At 39.3% G+C, this 22,119-nt stretch overlaps 1 protein-coding gene across 1 annotated transcript; it reads left to right on the plus strand.

Moving 5' to 3' along the window:
• The first annotated feature begins 329 nt into the window (after window positions 1-329).
• On the plus strand, window positions 330-21,414 carry TMIGD1 (transmembrane and immunoglobulin domain containing 1). Its single transcript, XM_051992239.1, has 7 exons — window positions 330-613; window positions 5,771-5,869; window positions 6,747-7,025; window positions 11,790-12,068; window positions 17,940-18,043; window positions 18,474-18,514; window positions 19,344-21,414. The coding sequence occupies exons 2-7, from the start codon at window positions 5,773-5,775 to the stop codon at window positions 19,345-19,347; spliced, it is 804 nt and encodes a 267-aa protein (XP_051848199.1). The 5' UTR covers window positions 330-613; window positions 5,771-5,772; the 3' UTR covers window positions 19,348-21,414.
• Window positions 21,415-22,119: the final 705 nt, after the last annotated feature.

Raw genomic sequence — 22,119 nt, forward strand, 5'->3', positions numbered from 1 at the left:
ACCAAGACTTCAGTTGACCTTACCAAGGATCACACAGTTCAGAAATGCCTGTGGTGGTTTTTAGCCCAGCCTTTCTGGTTTAAGTCCAGCCTTCTATTTACTACTCTACCCTGGCTCTCATCTCATAGAATCCAACCTCTGCTACTTCCTACATGCATGAATTTGCCTGTCAGTCTCTTATATACAACTTATTTTCTGTAAAATGTGGGAGTGAATAAGAAGACCTTTCAAGACCCTATTACCTCAAAATTTATGCTCCTGTGGTTTCCACTGATTAAAGTTTGACCATGGAGTTGAAGGTTTTGTGGGATGGGCAGCATGTTTTTGCCAAAGGTCAGCCTCTCTAGGATGGTGACATTCCCAACCTAGTTACACATAAAAACCTGCCAGCTTTAATTGTATCTCCCTGAAGATGTCTCTTTGGAGTCTTGTCTTCTTTCGGACATCCATAAAGGAAACAGACTTTGACCCCAATTTGCCTTATTCACTTGACACATCACTACCATAAAAATATTAAGAAGACAACCCATATAAGTCAGAACGGTGAAAAGGTTCATGGTATTTCACAGGAGAAGCAGGTTTCGAAGAAGGCAGCTTCCTGGAGGTTACTAAGGTAAGAAGCAAAGCTTTGAATCATACAGAGCAAGAAGGATGGGAATAAAAGGGGAAAATGAGGTATGAGGCTGAGAGAGAGTGGGGAAGTCTTCCCTGGCTGTCTTTCAGTGGGGGTTCAGAGTGTGAAGATGGAATGAGCCAAGACTTTCTAATCTGATTGAAGATTTCCCAGAAATAGAAACTCCTCCCTCTAATAAAGCTCTGTCTTCACTTTAAACTCTTAGAGAATTGTAATGAAAGTCTTTTGCCCAGCGTCTCCTATAGTTGGCAAGAGACCCTTGTTTTGAATCTCAGGTGGGTCACCCATCTTCTACCCTAGGCTGCCTCCTACTGAGAAGCTCTGCTCATTTCTACCACTTGGGTGACCTAAGCTACATCACTGAGATCTCCCTAGGCCTCAGTTTCCCCATGTGTAAAAATGAGAGGGTTGGACTACATGGTCACTGGGGTGCCTTCTAGCTCTAAAGCTATGGCACTATGACTAAAATGAGGGCTTCCCAGAGTGCCATAATTATTAGTTTATACAACTACTCAGGTCCTGGAAGAAAGAAGAATTGGTGGTAAAGAAGTCCTGGTCCTAGTAAGTGCTCTGGAAGAATGGATGATACTGCTGATTATAGTGGACATATACATGTGTAATAAGTATAATCCAATATAGGTTAAACATGTGCAGTTCTTCTAAACATATTTCAATATATATCATGTGGTGCAAGAAAAATCAGCTGATAATTGTAGTGTTGAGACATAAATGAGGTAAAATATATAAAGTCTTTGCAAACTTTATAGAAAGTTATACACAATACATATGTTTGCATGTATCAGTACATATGCTGATATAAATATGTATCAGTATATATCACAATTTATTATTGTTGTTATTCATTTTAGTCATGACCAACTCCATGACCCCATTTGGAGTTTTCTTGGCAAAGATACTAGAGTGGTCTGGCATTTCTTTCTCCAACTTATTTAACAGATGAGCAAACAGGGTAACGTGACTAGCTCTGAAGTCAGTATGTCAGAGGGGCAGCTTGAACTTTTCTGATACTACTTGGTCATGTGGGCAAGCCACATTCAGTTCTCATCTCTTCCCACTAGGTAAGAGGGGAAACTCTTTACTTATAGAGGGAAGCACCTTCTCTGCCACTCACAGTATGAGACGATTGCACAGACCATTGAGATGATGAGTGACTTGCCTAGAATCACACAGTGTGTCACAGGTGGGACTTAAATCCAGGGCTTGGTTCCAAGGCCCATGCATTCTCTGTGGTGTATTTGTGCATGCACGCATATGCTTCTTTCATGTGTATATACATATATACATTTATTTCTATATCTCTATCTCTATGTAGAATGTATATATATAATATATGTATATTTGTGTATGTTGAGAGACAAAGAGATAGAAGAGACAGAGAGATGAGGAATCGAGACACACAGAGAGCCAGAGCCAGAGATACAGAGGAGATAAAGACAGAATTATGGGATAGAGAGAGACCCATGCAGAGAGACAGAGAGATGGAGGAAAGATAGAAAGTCCAAGAGACAGAGACAGAGATGTGGGCTTCAGAGAGAGACATAGAAAGAGAAAGACAGAAGAGACAGAGGAATGGGGAAGGGAGAGAGAGAGAAAGAGACAGAAAGAGACAGACAGACAGACAGAGACACAGAGAGACAGAGAGAGACAGAGACAGAGACAGAGAGAGATAGAGAAAGACAGAGGCAGAGAGAGACAGAGAGAGACAGAGAGAAAGAAAAAGAGAGAGAGAGAGAGAGAGAGAGAGAGAGAGAGAGAGAGAGAAAGTGAGCACACAAAGAAACAGATATAGAGAAACAGAGAGAAAGAGAGAGATTATGAGGTGATTCTATTGAATTGCAGATCAGTGACTCCTCTGTAATTTATAGTTTTTAAAAATTGTCCAAGGCCCTGAGAGTTTAAGTGACTTCTTAAGAATTACCCACTCAGTATTTGACATAGATACAGTTTGAACTCAGATTTCCTGACTCCAAATTGTGTGTGTGTGTGTATGTACATATACAAGCTGAACCTATGATTTCAAGCTTCCTGAGAGGGATTCCTTCTACCAAAGTCAACTGGGTTCCTGACATGGCATTTACAGCTGAGAGAGCTGGCTGGGACATTGAGAGGGAATGTGGCTTGCCCACATGGCCAGGAAGTGTCAGAGGGGCAGCTTAAACCCAGGCCTTCCTGGCTCTGAAGTCAGTTTTCATCTCTACCCACTAGGCCACGCTGCTTCTCCTATTTCCATATGGGAGGCAGTGCAGCCCCATGGATAGATTATTAGGCTCCAAGCCTGTAAGACTGGCTGTTAAGCCCCACCTCTGACACCTACTGACTCCATGACCCTGGACAAGCCACTGCTTGCGTCCTACACTAGAAATTCATTGAGATTATAAATCAGAGAGATGCTGACCTATATTGACAATGTTTCATTCTCTGGGAGTTTCCTCCACCAATGGAATCACAGTCCAATCCCTGTCCCTGTATGTGTGTATGTGAGTTTACGTACATTCAGGTATATATTTTTTTAGTCTCATTATGTCTTATTGGAGTATGGAGGTGACCCCAGTTTCCCAAAAGCTCTTCCAGAAGTACATGAGATCTGTTGGGAGCCCCCAAGCTGTAAAAGCTTCATTCAGACTGTGTTGGCCATCTGTCATAGGAAGCCCGCCCCCTACCCAAGATCAGTGGGCTCCTACATAGGCTGGGCAGGGGTGATTAATTTTTCAGTCATGGAAAAGAAATGTATTGAATCATGGAAGAGTTTTAATCCACATTGGTAGAAAGAGGAGCCACAGTAATGAACAGCACCTAAAACACTCATCTATGTGCTTTTTAATCTATGTACATCTCAAAATTGTAAATAATATGTTTAATGACCAAGAGTAAATTGGTATAAATCAGAAAAGGCTGCTTGGAGAAGGTGAATAGGCCTTAAAGGAAGTTTGGAATTGATTTTTATGGGGATGGGATACTTCAGGTAATGGGAAGAAGCAGAACCATAACTAGGAAGTCTGAAGCCTGGAACTATTTCTATAGTTAAGGGAGAGAAAGGAGAAGCAAAGTGGTCAGGACATGGAGAAGATGACCCACTTTGGTCAAGAGCAGTCATCTCAACCAATTCCTGGAGGTGGGAGGATGGAAATAGCAGGTAGATTGATGCAGGGATGGATGGGGTGAGGAAGAAGAGGCTCCAGGGAGAGTACAGGGTAGATAGAATGGGGTTCTTCTTATAGCTCTAGAAGGCCTAGGGCTGCAGAAGAAAAGTAGGAAGCAAAAGAGTGAACTATAGGATACCCACCCCATCACACCAAAGATGTGGCACCTGCCCACTAGATATAACTATGAATGGTGATGGAGATGGGGTGGATGGGGAGAAAAGCATGCACAAAGAGGCATGGAGACAGGAGCAAGTGGCTTTGTCAGTCACAGCATTTCAGCACTGAAAGATTTGTGTGTTCAACTAGTCCAACTTTCTCATCTTACAGATGAAGCAGCAGGTCCAAAGAGAGGGAAGTAACTTGTATGGGGATAATAAAGAAAATATCTCAGTTGGAATAGAGGCCTCACTGAAATTACCTCCATTCCAAGGCACCAGCAGCTGAGGTGTTGATTGGGGGCTAATCATGGAAACAGAGTCTTCTAACAAACCCCCTTCGATAAAGATGATCTAAGAAAGGAGTTAATGGGATCAACATGATTGTTGCTCAAAATCAGAGCTATAACTAACAAGTTTTATACCAGGAGTGGTGCAAACCAGGAAGGGACAGCACCAAAAAATTTAAACCTCTTCTCATCCCAAATTCTCAATGCTATTCTCCATGTCCTCTGTTCTTGCACAGGGGTGGAGACTTAGGGATATCAGAACATAAATGAGGAAGAGAAGGGAGAGGTTGAAAGGTAGGACTTGACCAAGAATAAGCTTAGCCTGCTACTTAATTCTTTTTGCTAAATAGGTGCTATGTTCCTTTATTTCTCTGCCACTGAAGGATGGAAAATGCTTTTTAACACCTCTAGATTTAGAATCATATTTAGGGCAGATTTTTGATTACTACCTCTCTGGACTTCAGTTTTCTTCTCTGTAAAATAAGGTGATTGGATTAAGGTTCCTCTAAATCTATAATCCTATTATCTCAGTTTCCCACTTGGGAATGAAAAAGAATACCATAAGGCACTATTTTTCTATAACTAAAAATATTCTGATTCTTTTCTACAATGAAGAATGTAGTCATTTCTATTTCCCCATCTTTGTTCTTTATCTCACTCCTATTTTCTCCAGGGCAATGCCTCTTAGAGATTTAATTTCATTTTTTCTTACTATTTTTTTTAATAATAGCCTTTTATTTTTCAAAATACATGCAAAGATAGTTTTCAACATTCACCCTTGCTTAATGCTGAAAGTACTCTGTAAATTTGTAGTTTGGATTGTACAGCTGTGGGCCTAGATAACACAGGTGAAATTTTAAAAAGTTGAATAAAAGGCATTTGCTGGTGTCCAGCATGGTGTCCAGAGCACTGGATTCAAAGTCAGGAAGAATTGACTCAAAGTTCTTCTGACACAAGGCTCGTGGTGATACAGCAGAAAGCATGAGAGATTTAAAGTTAGAGATCTGGGTTTGAATTCTGGCTCTGCCACTTACTATTGCCTATGTGATTTTGGGCATCATTTAACCTCTATGGACCTCAGTTTCTTTATCTATTAAGTAGAAGAATTGGACTAGATGGCTTCTAAGGACCTTTCAGTAAATCTATGAACCTTTGAGCCTATATCTTAACATACTGGCTTTGAGATTCTGGCAAATCACTTAATCTCTCCCTGCACCAGATAGCTTTCTTAAGATTACAAATTTCAGTGGATAGAGCACCAGCCTTAAAGTTAGGAATTCAAATCTGACCTCAGACACTTAAAATTACTAGCTCTGTGACCCTGGGCAAGTTATTTAACTCCAATTGCCTTGCAAGAAAAAGACTACAAATTTCAGGATTGTTGTTTACCTGACTTGGTAGAAGGGAGAGTTCTCTGTACCAATAGGATCACAGGCTCTGTCCAAAGAAATCCCCACAAAAACAGAGGCCCATTGTATTACATGATTACCAGTCACATATGAAATACAGAATCTTTTTTTTTGGCAGATATGGCATTACTAAAGATGACCTGGAAGAAGAACATCCTAATGCAGAACTATGCATCACTCCTCTTAGTGATTTTACTTCTACCATATGGCTTAATGGGTAAGTTAAAGTCTTTTTTTTAAAATAAGTTTTACTGATGCCTTTTATTTTTTATATGACATCTCCCATAAGATGCTCTTTTGTCACAAAGAAAAATAGTTAAACAATACCAACTGACACAGAAACCACATTAGACAGCCTTTGATTTCTACTAACAGGAGAGAATCTGTTCTCTGGAACAATACTGGCTATTATCTTTATCATAAATTAGGTTGCCTTATTAATGTTTTTCTCACTTGCATTATCCTAGCCATCCCTAAATGGGAGTTCTTAACTATTACAATTGTATTGCTGTAACTTCTCATTTTATATAAACTACACAAAATCATATGGGAAGAGACCACTGTGAACCTAAGGGTCATTATATCACCCCTAGACTAATGGGAGACTAAGAGAGAAAAAGGGTAGAGTTCAAAAAAACAGTGACCAGTGAATATCACCTCACAGGAAGAAGATAGGAAAGGCTGGGAAGCATTCAGCTCCCTATTCACCTATTCAGAAGGGAGGAAGAAACTGAAATCATAGCCAATTCTTTTTATAAGTGTAGGATAAACTAATAGCAATGATATTGCTAAATCAGAGGATAAGATTAAGCTTGGATCCTTGAGCAAGTTACTTGATATTTCTCTGCCTCAGTTTCCTCATTTATAAATGTAGGAGTTGAACTAAATTCACAATGGTATACAAACCTTAATAGAAAAGGGGTCACAAAAGCAGACATAAGGATGAAGGTCGCATATTGACTTAGAAAACCACATATTAACATTCTCTATTCTCTATTTTATTTTGACTCCTCTGAATTGGAGAACTTTTAAGATCTCTTCCAGATCCATACCTGTTTATGATAATTTTTCTCTGTGTGTATGTGTATTTCCAGATGTCATCCTAACTGTGAATAACAACAGTGAAAACTATGTCCTGCCAACCAAGCCTGGCTCTTCAGAGTCTCTAAAATGTGCAGTTCAGAATCACAGCCAAGATGAAGAGCTACTCTGGTACAGGGAAACTGGGAAGGTGGACCTGAAAGCTGAAAACAAAATCAACTCTAGTGACATTTGTATTTATCCTGTCAGTGAGGATGACAATGGAGTCACCTTTACCTGCAAGTTGCAACGGAACCAATCCATAAGCATCTCAGTGACTTTGAATGTCACTTGTGAGTTGAGCACCGACCAACCCTAAACTTAATCACAATCAGTTAAGAAGCATTTATTAAGCACCTCCTATATATCAGGCACTGTGTAGATTAGGGGTCCTCAAACTACGGCCGCGGGCCAGATGCAGCAGCTGAGGATGTTTATCCCCCTCACCCAGGGCTATGAAGTTTATTTAAAGGCCCACAAAACAAAGTTTTTGTTTTTACTATAGTCCGGCCCTCCAACAGTCTGAGGGACAGTGAACTGGCCCCCTATTTAAAAAGTTTGAGGACCCTGGTGTAGATACTGGTAATACAACAGCAAAAGAGATATAGTTCCTGCCCTCTGAGAGCTTACTCTTTATGGAATGGAGAAATGACAATACATATATTTGAAATAGAAACACAATGTATACGTACCAAATGGACGTAAGCTAGTTTTGGTAAGGAGGACACTAGGGAGAGTGAAATCATGGAAGGCTTCCTGCACGAGATGGCACTTAATCTGAATTGTGAAGGAAGCCACTAATTCCAAGAGGCAGAGCTGAGGAAGGAGTACATTACAGGAATGGGAGGTAAAGACATGGAGGGAGATGGAGTGTTGTGTGTACACAACACTGGATGACAAAGTATGTGTAGGGGAGTAATTCATGAGTGGGAAAGTGGAAGAGAGCCAGGTTGTGACCAGATTTTAAATGCCCAAGAAGAGGGGTTTATATTCAGTCCTAGAGTTGAGAGGGAGTTATGATGAGCCTGCACTTTAGGAAAGTCACTTTGGCTTACAGAAGGAAAACCCATTAAGAAGCTGTCACAACTATCCAGGACAGAAAGGAAAACTGCCCTTGTGTGTCAGATAAAAGTTTCAGAGTTTAACTGAGAAGCAGAATTTTGAGCATCCTTGCCCCATCATGGTTCGGAATCGGAAGGGCTTTGCTCCATTTCCACCTAAGTTTATACAGAACTGGAAAAGAAAGAAAGAAAACAATCTCACTTTCTTCTCCAATTGCATAATTAAGCCTGCTGGCTGCATATTTGAAAAGTGCGCCATTTGTGAGACCCAGGACTCATGGGATGTATGAAAACAGGTAGTGATCCAAATTTGGCCCAAGATTGTAGCTTACCAATTGTTGATTTAGACCCTGATGATGGAATTAAGTGGATTAATAATAATAATGATAATGACAAATTTTTATATAGAGCTTATATACTAGGCATAGCACTGAGTGCTTTGTTTATTTATAATAAAATAATGTAATATTCTAATGGGAGTCAAACATAATTAAAATGACTCAACAACAACAGTGTTATGATATTTATTTATAATATCATGACTATTGAGAATTGGCCAAATAACCACATCTGAGGAGTAGCCATTAATGGTCCAATGGCAGGCTGGAAGGAGGTGGTCACTGGAGTGCCTATGCCATGGTCTCTGCTTAACTCTGTGCCATATAACTCTTTTTACCAATGGCATGTGAAGAGGTACTATAGTGGAAAGAATGTTGAATATGGAATCAGAGGCTGTCATTTGATCATTTTCAGTCATGTTCAACTCTTCATAAGATTCTACCATGAACCATTTGGGGTTTTCTTGGCAGAGATACTGGAGTGATTTACCATTTCCCTCTCCAGATCATTTTGCAGATAAGGAAACTGAGGCAAACAGGGTTAAGTGACTTGTCCAGATACTTAATAGTATCTGGTTAGATTTGAACTTGAGAAGGTGATTCTTTTTGACTCCAAGTCTGGCACGCTATTCACTCTGGAGCTACCTAGCCTCCATATGGACTCAGAGGACTTTGTTCTTTTCTAACTCTGACTCTATATATTTGACCTGGACATTTAACCTCTCCAGACTTCAGTGTCCTCTGTTTAAAAAAATTAAAGTTAAAAATAAGTAAATAAAAAAATTTTAAGTATTGGGCTAGATGCCCTTTAAGATGCTTCTGAGCTCTAAATCTATGACTGTGTGTTTGGAAGAAGCCACAGATGGCAGACTTACCAAATTTTCACCACCCAAAGCTGGGGAGGTCAGGTAATACAATGGATGCCTGAGGCAGAATCCCCAATGATCTAGTCAGGTGAGAGACTCAGGAAAAACCCAACAAGATGAAATTTAATGAGAACCAGTAGAAAGTCACAGAACAAAGAAGTGATTTGCTCAAGATCATAGTAGAGTTGAAATATATTTTTCCCCAGTACCATCTTTGAATAGGCCCAACAAAAGCAGTATTATCACAAGTATAAGATGAGAGAGGGCTGCCTAGGAGCAGCTCATCTGAAAGAGAGTGGGGGGATTCGTGGTGACGGACTGCAAACTCAATATAAATCAAAAGTAGGATATAGTAGAACCAAAGCTGGGCTTGGACTCTATCAATGTGGTTTGAGATTGCTTAAGAGAGGCACAGGACATGATAATCAGCTATGTTTAGACAGCTAGGTGGTGCTTTGGCCTTAAAACTAGTGTTCTCTTCTTTCTAAAATCGAATCCGACCTCAGACGCTTACTAGCTGTATGACTCTGGACAAGTCACTTCGCCCTGTGTGCCTCAGGTCCCTCATCTATAAAATGAGCAGAAGAAGGAAATGGCAAATCACTCCAATATCTCTGCCAAGAAATCCCTACATGAGGTCACGATTGAAAAATTAATTGTGCTATGCCTAAATTAGACCACGTTCGCTTTTTGATTCTTCTTGTGGCTTTATTCTTTTCTTACTCTTTCCTGAAAGCCCCCTTCTCATGCATGGAACATAACCCTCTCCTTGCCCCCTGGCTAGCTAGAATGCTATCCATCAAATCTTGACCTCCTCTTTGGTAGAGCCCCATTCTTTGGATTTCCTTCTCTCCTCTTCCCTCTATTAGGACTTAGCTTCAGCTAGTTAGAATGGCTCTGATGAACTAATTCAGGTTGCAGATTAGAATTGAAAAGGGAAGGAAAGGAATAAGGAAAAGGAGAAGGGAAGGAGAAGAGAAAGGGAAAAGGGAAGGGAAAGAGGAGGGGGAAGAGGAAGATAGAAGGGAAGGAGGAAAAAAAGGAGAAGGGGAAGAGAAAAGAGAAAAAAGAAGAAAGAAGGTGAGAGGAGAGGAGAGGAATCAAAAAGGGAAGAAGGAAGAAAGAGACTAAGTATATTTGGTAGGGCTTTTGAAAGAAAGGGGGGAAAAAAGATAAAACATATCTAGTAGGACATTCCACGATAAACTTTTAGAACACAAAACAGGGTATTTGGAAACTATCTGCTTTTTCCCAGCAACATCCCACACATCCAAAAAATATCTTCATGCCATTTCTGTTAGGCTGGGCATAATTGAAACACATTCAGAAGATCTCTGAAAAGCCAAGACTTCAAAGGAGCTATTCATAGCATAGCATAGCCTATCCTCCCTTATTCCTGGGGAATCATTCACTGTGTGAGTTTTGTGGCTTTTTCCCCTCCTTTTCAAACCTGCTCCCCTCCTTTGTTGCCAGCTTGCCCCTCTATCATCTGGAAAACAGGGTGTAGGAATGAAGGGAGATTCAAGCCAGCCATTTCTTCTGCTTGTTGAAGCCCTTGCGTACTGGAACCCAGCTGTAGAGCAGAAAGGATCCCTCCTGCACATCTTGTCCAAGGGAAGCCAAATGGCTTACCCGCGGTTTTATAGTTAGAAATAATCAGAGGAAGGATTTGAACCCAATTCCTCTGATTCTGCCCTATTGGGACAAAAAATAGACATAGCATAAAGCTTAAAGTTAATATGTTTGTTTCAGTTATTCACAAAAATGGGATGAGCTATAATGTAAAGGATTCAAGAACAACAGATTTAGAGCTGTAAGAGATTTTAGAGATAATTTAGTTCAATACCCTCATTTTACAGATTAGGAAACAGACCCAAGGAAGGAGATGGATTTGATCACAGTAGAATAAATTAGTTCCAATAGCATATAAGCTCCTTTTAGGCAATTTTTTGTTATTTTTTTTGTCTTTGCATTTCCCAGGGTCTGTTTCTGAGAGGCTTTTGGAGTTGAATTAATTGATCAGAGTAGCAAGAATGGAGTTTAATATTGATAATATAAAGACATGTTTGGGTTGAAAAAAAGATAGCTTCACAAATACAAGATGGGAAAAGTATGGCTGGATAAGAGCTTATCTGAAAAAGATCTGATTTGTTGTTTAATTAAAGACTACAAGATTAATGAGTCCAAAATGGGATATAGCAGTCAAAAAAGTGTCAATAAAAGTCAATAAAAAATCTTAGGCTGTATCAAGGAGGCCTGATATCTAAGACAGGGACTAGTGGCCTCTGAGACCCCTTCCTGCTCTAAATATTAGAGCTAGTAGCCCCTCCTACAATCTTCCAGGGACAAATGTTCCCCAGGGAACAGTAGTATTTGGATCCATCTCATGCATCTCTAGAAGTTTGCTATAGAGGCTACCTTATGATCCTATATTTTTGTTGGCTTCAAATCCAGCACTCTTTCCACTGTGAAATGAGGCAAACTTAAATTTGTTTCCAAAGAAAACCATTCAAATAATTATAGATATTGAGAAATTAAATGGAGGATAGTGGGCTTCCCCTTGAAACAAAAGCTAAATGGCTTCTTGTTGGTTATGTTGAATGCAGAAGAAACTCTCATTCATATAAGGGTTATTCTGAATATGCTCTGAGATCTCTTCCACTTCTTTGTGGACAAGATCCTCAGATCCTCAAAATAAGGCTAACTTTGCAGTATCAGCAATGTACTATTTAGGAGTTTTAAGCAAGAGCTTGCTAATCCACTAACTAAATCCAATTTATTGTACTGTGCAGATGAGCCCATTCTGAGTGGGAAAGACCTCCAAACAGTCAAGGAAGGAAACGGCATAAAATTAGACTGTAATGTGAAGTCCAACCCCCCAGCTCAAATGATGTGGTACAGATACAACAGTGTCCTGAATTTGGAGAAGAATCATCACCAAATATATCAAACAAGCGAGCTATTCCAACTGTCTATCTCCAAGACCCTGAAATCTGATAATGGGACATACAGTTGCCACGCAAAGACGTCCAATGAGTTGAGGATCATGAATTTCCACCTGATCATTGAAGGTAACTAATACAATAAAGTGATGAAAGACTTCCTAAGGAGAAGCTAGAATGGTGCACTAGCTGTGTTAACAATTAACATTAGTTAATGATGATAAAAATTAACTCTGAAGTGTAGGGAAAAGAGCAATGAAATGGGAAGCAAAGGAATTGGGTTGAGATTTTGGCTCTCCTGATATAATGAAAAGAATACTTGCCATGAAGTCAGAAGATCTGAGTTCAAATTCTGCTTCTGACACTTATGTGATGGGCAAATTATTTTACTTCTTTGGGCCTCTGTCTTTGGATCCACAAAAGGAGGATGTTGGATTAGAGGGAAGCTGAGGTTCTTATTACCTCTAAATCCTATGAACCTGTGTGATCTTGAGTAAGTTATTTGGGCCTCAGTTTCCTCACCTGTAAATGAGGTGATCGAACTAGTTAGTGCCAAGATACCATCCTGATTTAACTCTATGAGTTCCATGAATTAAAACACAGACCCAGCCAAGGTTGTCTGGCACTATAGATCCTGATGATTTTTCATAAGAAAATTCAGTCTTTCTTTCTAGCTCTGTGTTCACCAAAGGTTCTCCTCCAAGTCAAATAAGTGCAGAGGGATAAATATGCCTGAAATGTTAAAGAGAATATTACTGAATTACTTTGAACAATGAAGGATGTAGCCACTGGAATTTTCAGGTCCAAGGTCATTGAAACATGAGCAAAGGGAGGAACAGGAAGTAAAGGGAGGGAATCATGATGCAGGAGAAAGATGACTAGATTTGTAATAAAAGGACCTTGACTCTTATCACTCCCTGTATAACCTTGGTAAGATATTCCACTTCTCTGAGATTCAATTTTGATTCTCTATGACATGAAGGCATAGGACTGGCTGACCTCTGAGGTCCTATCTAGTTTGGAATCCATGATCTTAGCAAAAGGCAGACCAAAAAATATAAAAGAATTAGAGCAGATGATCTTTCCAGTCCCTTACAACTCTCACCTTAGGTTAGTCACTCTTTGATTCTGAATCATAGGGGATTCAGTATATCACAGTATACTGGGGTGGAAGAGACAACTGTGAAAAGTTAAAATGCTCCAAAACAAACTTGGCTCGCTCAAGTTTAAGATCTGTGTAAAGAATCCACCTGAAGTACTGTATATATTTTTTCTTTCTCATATTTCTTGTATGAACAAAGGGAAAGATGAGATACCCACTGGAGCCAAAACTGAAAATGATGATGCACACTTTTCCTGGTCTGGAACTAGTGAATGTACAAACAGGCCTAGCCTCTTCCTTCATCACAAAAGCAGATATATCATTAACTCCAAGCATGGAATACAGATATCTTTCCAGTGCCCGCTCACTTCAGGCACTTTTGTCAATCTTCCAAAATCAGTAGCATGCATGGAGAGTCGCTGGCGCAGTCATAGGTCTTGGATGACTACATGACTCTGACCAAGTGCAAAATGGGGGGAGCAGAGGCTAACTGATCCCCTCCCTCAGTTGTGATCTACCTCCTGAATTGTTTCATTGGGAAAGAGAGTGATTTGCTTCTGTCAGATACAAACCTTCCAAATCCAAGCCACAAAGAAACCACCAGATACCCTTGGGGTTGAAATGGAGCAGGAAATGCCACAATAAGATTTCCAACTATCATGTTCACCCATATTTTGTAGGTTTACAAAGGCCTCAGGATGTAATATCCTAGCAAATTATAAACTGAACTCATACTCAGAGGTGGGAAAATTAGACATCGACATAATTTATTCTGGTTAAAAAGCAATGGCGTAGGCGATGCTTCATGTCATGAAAGAAATCTGAGGCTGATGTGTCAGGCAGGTTGCCAGGCCAGCTTTCAGATGTGTAGGATCCTGTTCTGGGTGGAGATATTCCAAACCTGCTAGTTTTTATTTCTGTATATCCCAGCAATTAACCTTCCTCCCTCCTCACCTTCCTTATAAACTGTCATTGTATAACTTCTGCTAATGTTGGGCTAGAATGTCAAGTCCTCCATATTGATCTTTCAATTGTTCTCTATCCACTATAACACCCAGATTTTGTTATTTAATTAAAAAGCTAGATTGATTGATTGAAAAGAATACTGGGCATCTTATCTTGAGCATCTTGACCAAGTATTTGGAAATGATTTTCTAAGAACCAGGATGAAGGTAGGAAAAAAATCGCACAAAACACGAGTTTTATGTAGGCTGGCATTAATGTGAGTTTAAAATCAGGTACCATGAAGCAATGGGATCTCACTCATGGAAAGAAGGCTTTTATATGCCTCATCCAGCAAATATTATTAGTAGAGACTTGAGATCCAAATGTCCAGTACCTAGAATAACAGACTGAAGAGAGTAGCTAGAAATCACAGATGGTTTTCAGTTTTCTGACCTGGTCACTTTTCCAGAAGGACCCACTTTTCTTTCTTCATACTTCCAAGTTGTCCCTTCTAGAATAGACTGCAGAGGCAATCATCCACCTACCAACAAAGTAAAGGAATTCTGCCCCCTCCCAAATTGGATAGGTCAAGAATCAGGGTCACTAAGGGAGGTAATAACTCAGTTGTTCCAATGAACAATTTCCTAGGAAATATCATTTCAGAAAAGAAGCAGCGAAAGCATTTAGATTGATTTACTCTTGAAAATTATCCATAGTGGATAGAGGGAGTGAATGTAGGACTGTATCCTGTCCTCCAAAGCTATCTAATCACAGGATCACAGATCTAGTAGAGAGTCCTCAGAGGTTACTGGACAAGAACAAAAACTCATTGAAGATAAAAAGTGTTAGATTTTTGTGCTGTATCCTGATAGGCTAGTATTGTGCCTGAAACATAAATAAATGTTTGTTGAGTGAGTTAATCTAGTCCCATCTGAGGACTAGAGAGGATTTGTCTCAGGTTATGAAGGTAAGTAACTGTCAGAGGCAGGATTTGAACTCCAGAGCTAGTGTTCTTTCTGCTGTACTATATTACCTCCTAATGGAAAATGGTTGGGAAAGAGGGTGAATAAGCAATATCTGTGTGTTCTCCAATTTCCTACTGTGATCTACATACATCACCATATTTCAAGGACCTGTGATTTCTGTTGCCACCCATGCATGATTGCATGGGTCTATAATTTATAATCTGAATGCCTTGTCCTCTGGTTTGGTTCCCTACCACTTGATTGTCAAAGGTCATCATCTATTTCTTTGTGGCTCAATCGGATGGCATTTTCCTAGTTCTCACTGCCATGCTCTACTGAAGACCACTCTCTTCTAGATCCTTTTTCCTCTTGGATTTTTGTGACTCAGATTTGGTGTGGTTCTCTTCTTACTTGACCAACCAATTCTACTTTGTCTCCTTTATAGGATCATCATTTATGTCCTTCTTCCCCTACTTGTGTATTTACCCCCAGATCTCTTTTTGTTCCTTTCTCTATTGTCTCCAAGTGAACTTATCTAAGCTCTCCAGAATTTGACTAATGTCTCTCTGTAAATGACTTCCAACTTTACCTATTCAGCCTACATCTTTCTTCTGAGCACTAGTCTGGCAATTCCATCTGCCTATTGAACATCTCCATTCTTATGTCCCATAGATATCTCAAACATATGTCCTAAAGAGAATTCATTATCTTCTACCTTAAACTATAACTGCCTAATTTCTTTCAGGCTTCTTTGATTTCAACATTGGAGCTATACTTAATTTTTTACTCTATCATACCTCTCATATCCAATTAACTGTCAAGACTTATCAATTTCCCTGCTGAGAAACTTTCTCACCTGAACCCTTCTCTCTACTCTTTTGGAATTCTCATTGCTTTTTGACAGGAGTGTTCTAATTAGTATTCCCACATCCAGTCTCTTCCCTCTCCCGTCCATCCTTTACACAATTGCCACATGAATATTTTCAAGGCACAGGTCTGACCATGTCACTTTCTTGCTCAAGAAGATCCAGGGACTCCCCATTGCAGATAGCATTTTCTATCCCAAGTCTATAGGAATTGTCTTGGATCACTGAATTGTTGAGAAGAGCTGTCTATCACAGTTGAACCAAACAAATAACCATTATTTTACCTATCATGTTTACGTATCTGTATTAAAAAAAAAAAACCTCTCTCAATAGACTGTAAGCTTCTTGAAGGTAAGAGTTGTTTCATTTTTGTTCTTGTATCCTTATTACCCAGCAGAATGCATGGCACATAGCTGTTGCTTAATAAATGCTTGTTGACTGGTTGATTTTGCAGGTATTTAAGGCTCAGAGAAGTTAAATGACTTTCCCAGTCACTCAGCTAATAACTGGGCAGAGATGGGACCTGAACCCAGGTCTTTCTGATTCACCATGTATCCATCATGTCATGTTCCTATCTGCCTATGTCCATCCATCCATCCATCCATTTCTGTGTCTAGCCATCCATCCATCCATCCATCCAATCACCCAATGTCCATCCATCCATCCATCCATCCATCTATTAATCCCTCTATCTCCAAATCTATTCATTTGGCTAGTTATTTATGGGAAGTGATGGTGTAGTGGATAGTGAATAGAGGACTGCTTCAAAGTCAGGAAAACCTGAGTTTAAGTCCTGTCTCTGAGGCATCTTGGCTGTGACCCTGGGCAAATCACATAAACTCTTAGAAGGTTTTTTTTAATGGGGAGCTCTTTATATTTATGAAATTGTAAATCTCAACAAAATATATCCACAAGGTACTTTTTAAATCTCTGATTTCATGAGAGTAGGAAATTCTTAGTGAGAAAAGTCTCTCCTGATGAAAATAGACATTTCTGCCACAACTTATGTCTTTGAAAGCTGTCCAGGATAGTAGGAAGCTGGGTAATGAACTCAGAGTCATAGAACCATTTGGGATCAGAGGCAAACTCCTATCACTAAAATCCACAGGAATCAGATTCCAAGGCCAGCCCTCAATATACTAAGTCTTGGTTTCCTAAACTGTGGCTCATGATCCCATTTGGCGTGTTGTAACTAAATGATGAGGGTTACCAAATTAACATTTATTATCAGTAAATGTTTGATTTGTCTACCTATTTTGTACACCCGTAAACCCAAGGTCTCAAAAATTCCTTGGGCAAAAAGGAGTTGTGAGTAGAAAAAGTTTTAAGAAATCCTGCACTCAAGCTACCCTATTCTTCTCATAGAGAATTCTTCTGCATTAATGTCTTCTTCCAATCTGTCTCCCAGAAGCAGTGTGATTCAATGGGAAGAACTCTAGATGTAGAGAGAAAATAGCTAACTTCAAGTTCCAGCTCTAAAATGTATTGGCAAGCTGCTTCATCTCTGAGTCTTATTATCTTTATAATCGTTCCACTGAATGACCTTTAAGATCTCTTTTAAATTGAGTCAGGCACTCAATCAGTAAACATATGTATTAAGTGCTTTCTATGTGCCAGCCACTATGCTAAGCACAAGGGATACAAAAGGAAGCAAAAGACAGTCCCTGCCCTAAAAGTACTCTCATTTTAATAGAGGAGCCAATCTAGAATCCTATGGTCAAAGTAGGGAAGGGACCCTCAGTTCCTATAAAAGAAGAGCTTAAGTTCTGCTAGATCTAGGGTGAAAAGAACTGGGGCAACTTCACCCAGAAAGAGATAGTGAGTCTGTCCTTTGAAAACCAGCCTAAATTTGGGAAGATTTATCACTAGGCTGGATCCAGGATACTAATTCTAACTGATGCAAAAATTCCTCAAGTCAGGCTACCGAACCATAGAAGAGTCCAATGTGTTCTGGTGGTAGAAATGTCCACAATTACCTCGTGTGTCCTTCAAGAAATAAAACAATGAAGTGTGTGTGTGTGTGTGTGTGTGTGTTTCTGCTTGTGCATGACTATATGAATATAGTTATCCCATGATCTCACTTTTCATTCCTTTTTGTGATCTATATCTGAATTTTTCATAGATAAAGAAACTACTATTCCCATTGAACCCATTATTGCTGCTTCTGTGGTGGTCTTCTTAACCATAATGTTTGGACTAATTGCAAGAAGAAAAAAGATAATGAAGGTACCTGGGAATTCTAGGATGGGGAGGGGGAGGAAAGATGTCAAAATAATCCAAGGGAAGTCAAAGAACTAATTCTACAGAGCTGGAGCAAGTTTCTGTTCTGTTTCCTTTCCAAAGGGAGGGAAGGAGTTGGGGAAGGGGAGGAACACAGTGAGCTTGGAGTCACAGGACCTCTAAATTCAAAATCCAGTTCTTCCACTTAGTTATCGGTGGAACTGTAAGGAAATCACTTCATCTATCTTGGCTTCAGTTTCCTCATCTATAAAATGAGGGGCTTGGACCAGATAGCCTTTGAGGCTCCTTGCAGCTCGAGCTCTGTGAAGCTCTAGCTTCCAGTTTCATCTCACTGAAACTTCAAATGAGATTGCTAAAATTAAAGTTACTCCTCCCTCTGACATGCAGAATCATTTCTGTTGTGTTTGCTTTTTAGCTTTGCAGGAAGACCCAGACACCTCAAAGTGGTATAGCTATGTAAGTATTTGGGGATCAATGATTTTCCATAGGCATATCCACTTAAGATAGTTGGTAATCAGAGCTCTAAGTAAGGTGGGACAATGGGGCTTTGCCTCAGGATCTCGGTGGAAAGAACCATCCCTCTCTATGGCAGCTTGCTTTCCTTGCATTCAGAGTGCTCTCCTTGCCCATCCTGCTTCCCTTGGGCATGTTATCTCCATCCCAAGGTTCACTTCCCCTATTGTTCTCTCTGCCTTCTGCCCCACTGGTGGAAGAGGTTGGTGACCTTTAGGTGAATGATTCTAGGCTGGGGTAGGTAATTCAGCCTCTCTTCTGAATGACTTCCCTTGGACAGACTGTCCTCATCATTTCCCCACAATTATAACTGCTGATAATCCAAAAGGATGGTTTTCCTTGAATATTTCTTCTATCTGAGGGAGTAGGAGGAGGGAGGAAGGGAATCTGAAAGTGTTTCTACTGAATAGAAGTGAGGTAAGACGAGCAAGGACAAGTTGGGTTGGCAGGCTGCCCAGACCTAAACACCACCTTCAGCCTTAGGACTTCACTTCTTTTAGAACAATTTCTAGCTTATGAAATTGCCTTTCTATTGCTGTGTGGTGTCAATGACTGAGAGGGCCTACCCTGAGGGAAGACACCCAGGTCAAACTCCTTCAGCTAGGGCTGGAAGCGCTGCATCCCAGTGCTAGATTCTCTTTGTCTTTGGGGCCTGACTGGATGAATATGGCTCTCTTTGAAGACCTAGAATGCTCCTTCCCCTCTGTTCCATATGCAACCTTCTCCATTGATGGAATTCTTGTCTTTCCTTTGTGCTTCTTTCTGATTCTAGGTGAAGAATCAAGCAGCTGTCTAACAGTAGAGGACAATACCAAGGCCTTCGTGGGTGTGGAGTCCCGTGTGTGTTCCTTGCTTTTATTAAAATGTGCTTCCTTCGGTCAGTGCTGATGAAGAGGTGTTGGACTAATCAATTAATGTCAATCTAAGTATTTTGGCTAAAAGAAAATAGGATAAAAATTGGCTAATTTGAGGTATAAGAGGAGGAGGATTGAATGGAAACAGAGGAAATCTTAGAATTTGAACAAAGCTTCTTCTCAGAAGTTAATGTAGTAATGATCCTTCTTGCATAACATCCCATTTCCCACCTCCACCTTGCATTAGTATCTGGAATTTATTTGCCTTTCATCCTCCTTTCCTAAAAGCTCTGACTCCTTCTACAGCATAGCTCAAATAATACTTCTTAGTAGGAGCCTTTCCTTATCTTCTCAGTTATTATTACTTGATTGCCTTCTATATATTTTGTATTTACTTATCTGGATACAAATTGTGCCCCTTCCTATCCCCCACTCCTACCTCTGGAATATAGTAAATTCCTTGAAGGCAGGGAATATTATGTAGATTTTTAAAAATATTTGTATTCTCAGTTCCTAGAACAGGGCATAGCCTAAAGAAGGGAACTTAATAAACATTAGTTTAATTGAATTGAATTTCCATTTAACTTGTACCTGATACCTTCTCAATCCTAGGATTCACTTATGAACACATTAAGACAAATATAAATGGACAAATTCAATGGAGCCAGTCAAAGAAAATGTCTGTTTAGAAGCCCATCTTTTTTATACAACAATTTGTAGAACTATGCATTAGTTATGAGTCAATATATACTCAGTGGACACATTTAGACTAAAATACCTGACTTTCCTTAAAGTTGATATATCTGTGTTTTCTTGCCTTAATTCCTTACCAATGTGAATGTACCAATCCCGATATCTTTTCTCTCAATTTGTACCTGTATAAAGGTCTCATTTCTCAGATTTGTAGAGAACTGAGTCAAATTTATAAAAATAAGCTCCAGTCCCCAGTGGACAAGTGATCAAAAGATATAAAATTTTCAGAAGAATTTTCAAAATTTTCAAAGCTATCTATGGCCATATGAAATATTCTGAATCACTTAAAACAATTTAAAACAAGTCAGAGGTACTACCTCACACTATTAGATTAGCTAATAGAACAGAAAAAGAAAATAACAAATGTTGAAGGGGATGTAGAAAAATCGAATCACTAATGCACTGTTGGCAGAATTGAAAACTGATTCAACCTTTTTGTAGAATAATTTGGAATTGTGCCCAAAGGGCTATAAAATTATGTATATCCTTTGACCCAGCAATATCACTAGATCTATATCTTAAAGGAAATCTTTTTTAAAAAGATAATAATCTATATGTACAAAAATATTTATAGCAATGCTTTTCTGGTGTCAAAGAATTGGAAACTAAGGAGATACCCATCAATTAGGGAAGGACTGAACAAGTTGTGAGATATAATTGTGATGAGATGCTATTATGCTATAAGAAAGGATGAGCAGGATGCTCTCAAAAAAACCTAGAAAGACTTACATGAACTGATGTAAAATGAAATAAGAAAAATTAAGAGAACATTATACACAGTAACAGCAATATTTTAAGATGATCAATTGGGAATGACTTAGGTATTTCCCAACAACACAAAGATCCAAGACAACTTAGAAGGACTTATGATAAAGAAATGTTATCCATCCCCAGAGAAAGAATTGATGGAGTCTGAATACAGATCAAAACATAATTTAAAAAAAAATTCCTTTATTTTTCTTGGGGTTTTTTTGGTCTGTTTTATTTTATAACATGATTAATATAGAAATATGTTTTGTAAAACTACACGTGTATAACCTATATCAAATTGCTTGTCTTCTCAATGAGGAGGGCAAGGAAAAAGGGAAAGAATTTGGAATTCAGAGTTTTAAAAAGGTTAACAATTTTTTCACATGTAATTGGGGGAAAATAAAATACTAAGTAAAATTTTCCCCCAAAATTACTAAGGTGCCTAACAAATGGTTATCCAGGCCTAGCCTGCTTGTGGTTCACCTATGAATTTTGTCTTTATGTCTCCACTGCTTAGCACAGTGCCTAAAACTTAAAAATCCTTGTTGCTTCAAAATTCTTGTTGATAGCTTGATTGGTGAAATGGCCCCTCTCTCCCTTAGAAGCTGCTTCAATGGTTTCAATTTTAGGACTGTTTTTATTTCCCTCTGTAGAAATGACTAGCTGCCAGTGATGGAGGAAAGGCCCTTAACGATGAAAAAAGCAAAAGAAGAAATAGAATGCATAAAATTTTAGCAGGACTGTTGCTAAGCACTCAAGGACAAATCTTATTTCTTTATAGCTCCCTCTTCTTAAGGAATTCCAGCCAGGCAGGGAGACATTATAAGGCAGGTCTGGTCTAGAGTAGTTGTTGGTAATTTCAGAGTTTTCTGGGTAATCTTTGTACCCCAAACTCGGCATTCTTTGTCATATCTCACCTGGTGATCAGTTCAATTCCATAAGGTAGAATTTCTCAAAGTGAGATGCTTAGGAATCCAAAGACTCTTAAAGACCAGAAAAAGCTCACAAGGATTATTTAGTATTTTAGAGAAGAGATGAGTTGGAGGTATTGGCTTCTCCTTACTAAAAGTATTCATGGAAAATCTGCGTGACTCCTTGTCAATTATGTGTCTGGAGGGGGATGTATATGTGTCTGTATATATACATACACACATTCACACACATGTATATATGTGTATATACATACATATA

Source organism: Antechinus flavipes, chromosome 4 (assembly GCF_016432865.1).
Source record: "Antechinus flavipes isolate AdamAnt ecotype Samford, QLD, Australia chromosome 4, AdamAnt_v2, whole genome shotgun sequence".
NCBI classification, from domain to species: Eukaryota; Metazoa; Chordata; class Mammalia; order Dasyuromorphia; family Dasyuridae; genus Antechinus; species Antechinus flavipes.